At 51.8% G+C, this 12,012-nt stretch overlaps 1 protein-coding gene across 1 annotated transcript in view; it reads right to left on the minus strand.

Moving 5' to 3' along the window:
- Positions 1-7,378: 7,378 nt before the first annotated feature.
- Positions 7,379-12,012, minus strand: part of LOC145339041 (pleckstrin homology-like domain family B member 2) — a 44,493-nt gene continuing 39,859 nt past the window's right edge. Inside the window, exons 15-16 of the mRNA XM_080183467.1 lie at positions 11,088-11,173; positions 7,379-8,831 (exon numbers count right to left, since the gene is read on the minus strand). Of these exons, the coding sequence (XP_080039593.1) occupies positions 8,697-8,831; positions 11,088-11,173 (221 nt within the window). The 3' untranslated portion in view covers positions 7,379-8,696. The remainder of the gene's footprint in view (positions 8,832-11,087; positions 11,174-12,012) is intronic.

The raw sequence follows: 12,012 nt of genomic DNA on the forward strand, positions 1-12,012 counted from the left end.
ATGCACCACAGCCATCATCACCAAATCCTCAGGGCCAATCACATCCTTCATTGCGAGAGGGATGGTGTTTAAAAACAGCGCGGTGATGTTGCAGCTGGATAAGGTGCTGGTGAGGCCGCACCTGGAGTACTGGGTACAGTTTTGGCCTCCTTCCTTGAGAAAGGATATACTGGCACTGGATGGGGTGCAGAGGAGACTCACTAGAGGTTGATTCTGGAGTTGAGAGGGTTGGCTTATGAGGAGAGACTGAGTAGATTGGGGTTATACTCATTGGAATACAGAAGAATGAGGGGAGATCTTATAGAAATATATAAGATTATGAAGAGAATAGATAAGATAGAAGCAGGGAAGTTGTTTCCACTGGTGGGTGAAACTAGAACTAGGGGGATAACCTCAAAATAAGGGGGAAGCAGATTTAGGATTGAGTTGAGGAGGAACCTCTTCACACAAAGAGTTCCCTGCCCAGTGAAGCAGTTGAGGCTCCCTCATTGAACGTCTTTGAGGCAAGGATAGATAAATTTTTGAACAGTAAAAGAGTTAAGGGAGCGGGTTAGTGGAGCTGAGTCCACAAACAGATCAGCCATGATCTTATTGAATGGCGGAGCAGGCTCGAGGGGCTAGATGGCCGACTCCTGCTCCTAGTTCTTATGTTCAGGTCATTCCCCGTTTCTGGGCATGTGATGCACCATCGCGACATCCTTGGCCTGGAGGGAGTTACTCATGCGAGAGGAGACAACATGGCTGGATCGGCACGATGTCTGCCTGAGTGAGGCATTCTGGGTCCCCCTGCAGGTAGGTCCACACGCGTGGCACCATTGGCGATTGGGCTGGGAGGAGGGGGTTTGGACCACTGGACACACAAATGGAGAATCCCCACCCTGCCAGAGGCAGCCAGGGCTCAGGAACCAGTTCGTTACGGTCAGGGACTACCTGTGCCAGCTGAGGGCAAAAAGGCTCGTTTTGGTTTGGGTCAAGGGTTACGGAACTGAGGTGGGGGCTGAATGGGGGCCTCCTCCTGTTCCCTGTGTAACAGACTCGAGGGGGGCTGAGTGGGGCCTCCTCCTGTTCCTGTGTAACAGGCTCGAGGGGCTGAATGGCCTTCCCTCGGCGCATGTGGTTTCAATAGAAACTCAAAACCTTGACAATGCTCCAGGCTGACTTTCCCAGTTGCCAAACTAACACATGACATAATGAGCTGAAAATCCCAATTTTCTCCATAGTTTCTGAATACTTCGTCACTGCTTTGTAACTTGACTCCAGCTAATGATGTGTTCTGGAATCGAGTATTCTGAATCTACGTCAATTTAACACTCATTATTAGTGCAGAGAAATTCTCATCGAGGTAAACCAGGCAGATCTCTGCAAGAACTTTCAGAATTGCTTAACTCATCAGCAACAGGCTACTTTGTGGTTTACAATTCATTACAGCGAAATGGGTGCTCACCAGATATCTCCCAAACTCATGATCAGAAGCCCCCAGGCAACAGAATGGAATTCAAAATCCACACGCACTGAGGGTCAGTGCTGAGGGAGTGCCGCACTGTCAGAGGGTCAGTACTGAGGGAGTGCCGCACTGTCAGAGGGTCAGTGCTGAGGGAGTGCCGCACTGTCAGAGGGTCAGTGCTGAGGGAGTGCCGCACTGTCAGAGGGTCAGTACTGAGGGAGTGCCGCACTGTTAGAGGGTCAGTGCTGAGGGAGCGCCGCACTGTCAGAGGGTCAGTACTGAGGGGGTGCCGCACTGTCAGAGGGTCAGTGCTGAGGGAGTGCCGCACTGTTAGAGGGTCAGTGCTGAGGGAGCGCCGCACTGTCAGAGGGTCAGTACTGAGGGGGTGCCGCACTGTCAGAGGGTCAGTGCCTCTTCCCCTCTCATTCTGCCTCTGCCTCCCCCCGACCCCCTCTCTCTCTCCCTGCCCGTCTCTTTTTCTACCCCCTCCCTCACTCTTTCTCTGCCCCTCCCTCTCACTGTCTCTCTGTCCCTCTCTCACTCTTTCACTTCCCCTCTCTCTCACTCTTTCCCTCCCATCCTCACTCCCTTTGCCCCCCCCACACTCTCTCCCTCTGCCCCCCCACACTCTCTCCCTCTGCCCCCCCACACTCTCTCCCTCTGCCCCTCCCACACTCACTCTGCCCCCCCCACACTCACTCTGCCCCTCCCACACTCTCACTCTGCCCCCCCCACACTCACTCTGCCCCCCCCACACTCACTCTGCCCCCCCACTCTCTCCCTCTGCCCCTCCCACACTCTCTCTCTCTCTCTCTGCCCCCCCACACTCACTCTGCCCCTCCCACACTCTCTCTGCCCCTCCCACACTCTCACTCTGCCCCCCCACTCTCTCTCTCTGCCCCTCCCACACTCTCTCTCTCTCTCTCTGCCCCCCCACACTCACTCTGCCCCCCCCACACTCTCTCTGCCCCTCCCACACTCTCTCTGCCCCCCCACACTCTCCCTCTGCCCCTCCCACACTCTCTGCCCCTCCCACACTCTCTCTGCCCCTCCCACACTCTCTCTGCCCCTCCCACACTCTGCCCCCCCACACTCTCTCTGCCCCTCCCACACTCTGTCCCTGTCTCTCACTCTCTCTGCCCCCGTCTCTCTCTCTCTCAGCCTCGGGATCAGAATGTGAGTGACTGTCACTCCTGTTGACCCATTGGGGGTATTTTCCCCCCATGTTGAAGATGCTACATGAACTTCGGTCAGTGCTGAGCACCACACTGCGAGTGCATGGCCTTGTGTGTCACCGCTCCCTGCTGGCGAGTGCATGCTACTGCACCATGGGTAGGAAGGAGTTATAGTGAGGCCATTGGAAATGGTGAGTTATCATCATGTGATTTCCTGGAGGGTGAGACATCTCAGTGTTAATCTGACAGACATCACCCAGAAACTGCTTCACAAACTGGAAACACGTTCACAGCCAATCACAGTTCACCAGCCGTCCATCAGGTCAGTGGAGGAGATGATCGCACAGCAAGATCCCATCATAGCAGAGCAGTTTCCAATCCAACTTCACCCTGCTCCCCTTGATCACCATTCCCCACCAATGATGAGCCAAAGGTGACACAATTGCTTTCCAAATAATTCCCTTCCCGTTCACTCCCGCTCTACACAATCCCAGTGGATTGAACCCCTTCCCGTTCACTCCCGCTCTACACAATCCCAGTGGATCAAACCCCTTCCCGTTCACTCCCACTGTACACAATCCCAATGGATTGAACCCCTTCCCGTTCACTCCCACTGTACACAATCCCAATGGATTGAACCCCTTCCCGTTCACTCCCGCTCTACACAATCCCAGTGGATCAAACCCCTTCCCGTTCACTCCCACTGTACACAATCCCAATGGATTGAACCCCTTCCCGTTCACTCCCACTGTACACAATCCCAGTGGATCAAACCCCTTCCCATTCACTCCCGCTCTACACAATCCCAATGGATCGAACCCCTTCCCGTTCACTCCCGCTGTGCACAATCCCAATGGATCAAACCCCTTCCAAATATTGGACAGTCACATTGTGAGATGAACCCAGAATGCTTTGTTGTCACACGGCCCTGACCAGGGACCCATGGCTGGTCCCACCCACACACTGAAATGGAACTGAGGCAAATCGGAGAGGCCCAGGCACCGCACTGGCCACGCACCCCCCGTGGGAGCGATGGCAAGATTCCAGCACTGAGTTCTCTTCAGGATACACCGTATCTAGTTTTGGGGTTGCCCATGGAAACCAAAGCAGAGAGAGTGTTTGAACAAAGTGATACGTTCTCTTTAACAATTTAAATATATTAAAAATTAACGTCGATCACAAAATTTACATCAGAGATTCGAAGGATGCATCAGCATGAATGACCTTTCACCTTTTACCCATAACTTGGATGGGTGAGATATTACCTCAGGGTGAACTGGACAGTCCCTTCCCAGGATAAGAATGGACTCCAATCCCACACGGTTCCAGACACGAGGTCCAATTCCGGGATTTCGCAAAGGCCATGAGGTTATTGGGTTCAAATTGGCCAATAGCATGTTTAGATCGGAAGATTCATTGGATCTGGGTGTGATCTGGGGAAAGAATCCATTCGCTATTCCAGTGAACCCCTATCATACCAGACACAGTTACCCAGGACAGCATGGGGTTAGATACAGAGTAAAGCTCCCTCTACACTGTCCCCCATCAAACACTCCCAGGACAGGTACAGCATGGGGTTAGATACAGAGTAAAGCTCCCTCTACACTGTCCCCCATCAAACACTCCCAGGACAGGTACAGCACGGGGTTAGATACAGAGTAAAGCTCCCTCTACACTGTCCCCCATCGAACACTCCCAGGACAGGTACAGCACGGGGTTAGATACAGAGTAAAGCTCCCTCTACACTGTCCCCCATCAAACACTCCCAGGACAGGTACAGCACGGGGATAGATACAGAGTAAAGCTCCCTCTACACTGTCCCCCATCGAACACTCCCAGGACAGGTACAGCACGGGGTTAGATACAGAGTAAAGCTCCCTCTACACTGTCCCCCATCAAACACTCCCAGGACAGGTACAGCACGGGGTTAGATACAGAGTAAAGCTCCCTCTACACTGTCCCCATCAAACACTCCCAGGACAGATACAGCACGGGGATAGATACAGAGTAAAGCTCCCTCTACACTGTCCCCATCAAACACTCCCAGGACAGGTACAGCACGGGGTTAGATACAGAGTAAAGCTCCCTCTACACTGTCCCCATCAAACACTCCCAGGACAGATACAGCACGGGGATAGATACAGAGTAAAGCTCCCTCTATACTGTCCCCATCATAGTTTGTGGTATCTTCACTATTATCATGCCCCTTCACTATTATTATGCCCCTCCCACACTCTCTCTCTCTGCCCCTCCCACACTCCCTCTCTGCCCCTCCCACACTCTCTCTGCCCCTCCCACACTCTCTCTCTCTCTGCCCCTCCCACACTCTCACTCTGCCCCTCCCACACTCTCTCTGCCCCTCCCACACTCTCTCTGCCCCTCCCACACTCTCTCTGCCCCTCTCACTCTGTCCCTGTCTCTCACTCTCTCTGCCCCCGTCTCTCTCTCTCTCAGTCTCGGGATCAGAATGTGAGTGACTGTCACTCCTGTTGACCCATTGGGGGTATTTTCCCCCCATGTTGAAGATGCTACATGAACCTCGGTCAGTGCTGAGCACCACACTGCGAGTGCATGGCCTTGTGTGTCACCGCTCCCTGCTGGCGAGTGCATGCTACTGCACCATGGGTAGGAAGGAGTTATCGTGAGGCCATTGGAAATGGTGAGTTATCATCATGTGATTTCCTGGAGGGTGAGACATCTCAGTGTTAATCTGACAGACATCACCCAGAAACTGCTTCACAAACTGGAAACACGTTCACAGCCAATCACAGTTCACCAGCCGTCCATCAGGTCAGTGGAGGAGATGATCGCACAGCAAGATCCCATCATAGCAGAGCAGTTTCCAATCCAACTTCACCCTGCTCCCCTTGATCACCATTCCCCACCAATGATGAGCCAAAGGTGACACAATTGCTTTCCAAATAATTCCCTTCCCGTTCACTCCCACTGTACACAATCCCAATGGATCAAACCCCCTTCCCATTCACTCCCGCTGTACACAATCCCAATGGATCAAACCCCCTTCCCGTTCACTCCCGCTGTACACAATCCCAATGGATCGAACCCCTTCCCGTTCACTCCCGCTGTGCACAATCCCAATGGATCGAACCCCTTCCCGTTCACTCCCGCTGTGCACAATCCCAATGGATCGAACCCCTTCCCGTACACTCCCGCTGTGCACAATCCCAATGGATCGAACCCCTTCCCGTTCACTCCCGCTGTGCACAATCCCAATGGATCGAACCCCTTCCCGTTCACTCCCGTTCGACACAATCCCAATGGATCGAACCCCTTCCCGTTCACTCCCGCTCGACACAATCCCAATGGATCGAACCCCTTCCCGTTCACTCCCGCTGTGCACAATCCCACTGGATTAAACCCCTTCCAAATATTGGACAGTCACATTGTGAGATGAACCCAGAATGCTTTGTTGTCACACGGCCCTGACCAGTGACCCATGGCTGGTCCCACCCACACACTGAAATGGAACTGAGGCAAATCGGAGAGGCCCAGGCACCGCACTGGCCACGCACCCCCCGTGGGAGCGATGGCAAGATTCCAGCACTGAGTTCTCTTCAGGATACACCGTATCTAGTTTTGGGGTTGCCCATGGAAACCAAAGCAGAGAGAGTGTTTGAACAAAGTAATACGTTCTCTTTAACAATTTAAATATATTAAAAATTAACGTCGATCACAAAATTTACATCAGAGATTCGAAGGATGCATCAGCATGAATGACCTTTCACCTTTTACCCATAACTTGGATGGGTGAGATATTACCTCAGGGTGAACTGGACAGTCCCTTCCCAGGATAAGAATGGACTCCAATCCCACACGGTTCCAGACACGAGGTCCAATTCCGGGATTTCGCAAAGGCCATGAGGTTATTGGGTTCAAATTGGCCAATAGCATGTTTAGATCGGAAGATTCATTAGATCTGGGTGTGATCAGGGGAAAGAATCCATTCGCTATTCCAGTGAACCCCTATCATACCAGACACAGTTACCCAGGACAGCATGGGGTTAGATACAGAGTAAAGCTCCCTCTACACTGTCCCCCATCAAACACTCCCAGGACAGGTACAGCACGGGGTTAGATACAGAGTAAAGCTCCCTCGACACTGTCCCCATCAAACACTCCCAGGACAGGTACAGCACGGGGTTAGATACAGAGTAAAGCTCCCTCTACACTGTCCCCCATCAAACACTCCCAGGACAGGTACAGCACGGGGTTAGATACAGAGTAAAGCTCCCTCTACACTGTCCCCCATCAAACACTCCCAGGACAGGTACAGCACGGGGTTAGATACAGAGTAAAGCTCCCTCTACACTGTCCCCCCATCAAACACTCCCAGGACAGGTACAGCATGGGGTTAGATACAGAGTAAAGCTCCCTCTACACTGTCCCCCATCAAACACTCCCAGGACAGGTACAGCACGGGGTTAGATACAGAGTAAAGCTCCCTCTACACTGTCCCCATCAAACACTCCCAGGACAGGTACAGCACGGGATTAGATACAGAGTAAAGCTCCCTCTACACTGTCCCCCATCAAACACTCCCAGGACAGGTACAGCACGGGGTTAGATACAGAGTAAAGCTCCCTCTACACTGTCCCCCATCAAACACTCCCAGGACAGGTACAGCACGGGGTTAGATACAGAGTAAAGCTCCCTCTACACTGTCCCCTATCGAACACTCCCAGGACAGGTACAGCACGGGGTTCGATACAGAGTAAAGCTCCCTCTACACTGTCCCCCATCGAACACTCCCAGGACAGGTACAGCACGAGGTTAGATACAGAGTAAAGCTCCCTCTACACTGTCCCCAACATAGTTTGTGGTATCTTCACTACTATCATTTGAATATTCCCAGGACAAAAATTCCTTGTGTTAAATTTCTCAGAATTCGTTAAAGCAAAGTGCTACACCCACCACCATCGCAGTATGTTATTGGACAGAATAGGTCTAAGGGTAATATGTGCAATCAGGCAGTTACTACATTCAGTTTCCCTGTTTGGGAATAAAGTCAGTCAGCACAAACATTTTTTACAGAAGAAGTTCACAATTAAACTCAAAGCGACCTTTCTCCGTCAAAGCTCACAGCATCCTCAAACAGTTCGCTGCAGGGACCCAGGATTGCATGGATGTCAGAGCAGTTTCTCAATCTGGAGTCTTGTTGGATTAAACTGATGCAGCACAACAAAGATTGAGAGACCCAAACAGCACCCTCACCATTTTACATTGAGCTTTGTCGCTGCCATCTTGAGTTTACCAGCTCTAAGTGGAGCTGAGGCCACCATCTTGAGTGTACCAGTTCAAAATCTATACCAGTGGCACTGCAGCTGCCATCTTGAGTGTACCAACCCTAATATCAGTGCAAGTGGTGCTGAGGCCACCATCTTGAGTGTACCAGCTCTAATAGGTAAATGTGCCTTTGAAGCCACCATCTTGAGTGTACCTGCTCTAATTGGTAAATGTGCCTTTGAAGCCACCATCTTGAGTGTACCAGCTCCAATGTTCATTTGAAGCCACCATCTTGAGTGTATCAGCTCTAATATGTGTAAAAGCACCGTCAAAGCCACCATTTTGAGTGTACCAGCAAAATGTCCACTTGAAGCCACCATCTTGAGTGTACCAGCTCTACTTATAGCCAATAGTGCCCCCAAAGCCACCATCTTGAGTGTACCAGCTCCAATGTTGATTTGAAGCCACCATCTTGAGTGTATCAGCTCTAATATGTGTAAAAGTACCGTCAAAGCCACCATTTTGAGTGTACCAGCAAAATGTCCATTTGAAGACACCATTTTGGGCGTACCAGCAACCAATCCCTGTAAACTTCAGTACATGCAAGGAACAGCGTCCTCTCAGGAACTTCTGAGAAACATCGGAGATCTGGACTGATAAAACATCTTTCAGTTGTGGATAGATAGATGGAGCTTAAGAAAGAAAATAAGGCCACCTTTGGGGCAGGCCCCGGTCTGAAGGTTTGCTGAGGTTGGTACCGAGTGGGCACTGTCGGGTGAAGTGAGGTGTGGGTAACTGCGGAGACGCCGTTCCTCTGGACACCGGCAGATCCCTCAAAACTGGACACCCCCCTCCATCGCCGTGAGGATAACTTCCATCCAAATTCTCAGGGAGACGTCTGTGGGGGCCACGAGGTAGTAAAGTCTGTCATAGGTCTTCAGGCAGAAAGTCAAAGGGGGGTTCGGACTCTGGGTGGAGGAGATAGAAAGCAAAGAAATTAAACTTGGGAGGGAGGGGTGGATGGAGCCTCGGGTTTCGAGTACAGAGGACAAGACAACAAGATTGTACCGTTAACATATTCAGAAATCCTCTTTCAAAGGCCAGAATGGCTACAGCGCAGAGAGAGGCCATTCAGCCCATTGTGTCAGTGTCACCTCTCTTGAGAGCCACTCAACCTACTCCCGATACCCCACCCCATCTTCTCCCCCCACCCCTCCCGAGCTCTGCACATTCTCCCCTCTTCAAGTTAATGATCCGAATCCCTTTGGAAATCTTCGATTGAATCTGCCTCCCCACACTTTCTCAGTCAGTGCGTTCCTGGTCCTATCCCCTCGCTGGGCAATAGGAGTTTCTACTCGTAATAGAACCCTTAAGAGTATTGATAGGCAGAGGGATCTGGGTGTTCAGGTACACAGGTCACTGAAAGTGGCAATGCAGGTGGAGAAGGTAGTCAGGGGCACATACGGCATGTTTGCCTTCATCGGCTGGGGCACTGAGTTTAAAAATTGGCAAGTCATATTGCAGCTTTATAGAACCTTAGTTAGGCCGCACTTGGAATATTGTGTTCAATTCTGGTCACCACACTACCAGAAGGAAGTAGAGGTTTTGGAGAGGGTACAGAAAAGATTTACCAGGATGTTGCCTGGTATGGAGGGCATTAGCTATGAGGAGAGGTTGGAGAAACTTGGTTTGTTCTCACTGGAGATTGAGGGGCGACCTGATAGAAATCTACGAGATTATGAGAGGCACGGACAGAGTGGATAGTCTGAAGCTTTTTCCCAGGGTGGAAGAGTTAATTACTGGGGGGGGGCACAGGTTTAAGGTGCGAGGGGCAAGGTTTACAGGAGATGTACGAGGCAGACTTTTTACACAGAGGGGGGTGGGTGCCTGGAACTCGCTGCGGGGGGAGGGAGTAGAAGCGGAGACGATAGTGAGTTTTAAGGGGCATCTTGACAAATCCATGAATAGGATGGGAATAGAGGGATATGGTCCCCGGAAGGATAGAGGGTTTTAGTTCAGTCGGGCAGCATGGTCAGTGCAGGCTTGGAGGGCCGAAGGGCCTGTTCCTGCGTTGTAATTCTTTTCATTTTTGCATCTCCATCATTTCATCCAATCACCTTTAATCTGTGTCCCCATCCCTCCACCAATGGGAAGAATTACTCCCTCTCCACTCCATCCCAGAGCTCCCCCGCGAAATTGAACACCCTGATCAGATCTCCCTCTCCACCTTCTCTTCCCCTGGGGAGAACAATCCCAGATTCTCCAGTCGATCCACGTCACTGATCCCTGGAACTGTTCCCGACAATCTTTTCCGCGCTCTCTCCAATGTGTTCACATCCTTTCTATAATGTGATGCTCGGAACTGTACACAACATCGAGGTCTAACGAGGTTCTTGTAGAAGTTCAGTTTACCCTCCTTGCTGTTGTACTCTGTGCCTCTATTAATAAAGCCCAGGGGATGTCTGTTTTATTATCTGCTCTCTCCACTTTCCTGTCACCGTCAATAAGCTTTTTTTTAATTCATTCACGGGACATGGGTGTCACTGGATAGACCAGCATTTATTGCCCATCCCTAGTTGCCCCTTGGAGGGCAGTTGAGAGTCAACCACATTGGCTGTGGCTCTGGGGTCACGTGTAGGCCAGACCGGGGTAAGGACGGCAGATTTCCTTCCCGAAAGGACATTAGTGAACCAGATGGGTTTTTCCGACAATGGTTTCAAGGTCACCTTAATTCGAGAAATTTTTGATTGAATTCACACTCCACCGTCTGCCATGGCAGGATTCGAACCCGGGTCCCCCAGAGCATTAGCTGAGATTGTGGATGGATGAATAGTCTAGCGATAATACCGCGAAGGCCATCACTTCCCCTGATCCACCCAGCTCCCTCTTATTCTGCACCCCTTTTACCCCATATTTTTCATTGTCTCTCCATGTTTCACTGATGTTTTTCCATGTTTTTTTTTATCATCTGACACTTCTCCAATTAAACTGTGTCCGCCACCTCTCTGCCCACTCCCCCAACCTCACAATATCCCTTTGACGTTCTGCGCTGTTCTCTTCACTATTTTCAATCCTCCCAAGTATCACCTCCTCTACACATCTTCTCTGTTACCCCGTTTGTCTATCTCTGCTCAGACTGTCTCTCCTGTGTCACTATTTTGGCCAATTTTTTTATTTACAGAGTACTGGGGTGTGGATGAGAGAGCAGAGAGTCAAACATTTACCTTTGGAGCTCTCCGTAAATGGTCAAAATAAACCTCCTCGATAGCCTGGAAATAGATCACGCCTTTCAGCTTTGCTTCTCCTTTATCTGGAGATAGGAGAGGACGGAGTCAGTGATAGAGTAACATCCTCAAAAAACACTCACTCCCTCCCTCCCCGCTCTTCAACATTCACCGTACTGTCACACGGTCAGTGCTGAGGGAGTGCCGCACTGTCAGAGGGTCAGTGCTGAGGGAGTGCCGCACTGTCAGAGGGTCAGTGCTGAGGGAGTGCCGCACTGTCAGAGGGTCAGTGCTGAGGGAGTGCCGCACTGTCAGAGGGTCAGTGCTGAGGGAGTGCCGCACTGTCAGAGGGTCAGTGCTGAGGGAGTGCCGCACTGTCAGAGGGTCAGTGCTGAGGGAGTGCCGCACTGTCAGAGGGTCAGTGCTGAGGGAGTGCCGCACTGTCAGAGGGTCAGTGCTGAGGGAGTGCCGCACTGTCAGAGGGTCAGTGCTGAGGGAGTGCCGCACTGTCAGAGGGTCAGTGCTGAGGGAGTGCCGCACTGTCAGAGGGTCAGTGCTGAGGGAGTGCCGCACTGTCAGAGGGTCAGTGCTGAGGGAGCGCCACACTGTCAGAGGGTCAGTGCTGAGGGAGCGCCGCACTGTCAGAGGGTCAGTGCTGAGGGAGCACCGCACTGTCAGAGGGTCAGTGCTGAGGGAGTGCCGCACTGTCAGAGGGTCAGCGCTGAGGGAGTGCCGTACTGTCAGAGGGTCAGCGCTGAGGGAGTGCCGTACTGTCAGAGGGTCAGTGCTGAGGGAGTGCCGTACTGTCAGAGGGTCAGTGCTGAGGGAGTGCCGCAGTGTCAGAGGGTCAGTGCTGAGGGAGTGCCGCAGTGTCAGAGGGTCAGTGCTGAGGGAGTGCCGCAGTGTCAGAGGGTCAGTGCTGAGG

This window comes from Carcharhinus amblyrhynchos, unplaced genomic scaffold (genome assembly GCF_965287045.1).
Source record: "Carcharhinus amblyrhynchos unplaced genomic scaffold, sCarAmb.v2.hapA chromosome_294, whole genome shotgun sequence".
Lineage (NCBI taxonomy): Eukaryota > Metazoa > Chordata > Chondrichthyes > Carcharhiniformes > Carcharhinidae > Carcharhinus > Carcharhinus amblyrhynchos.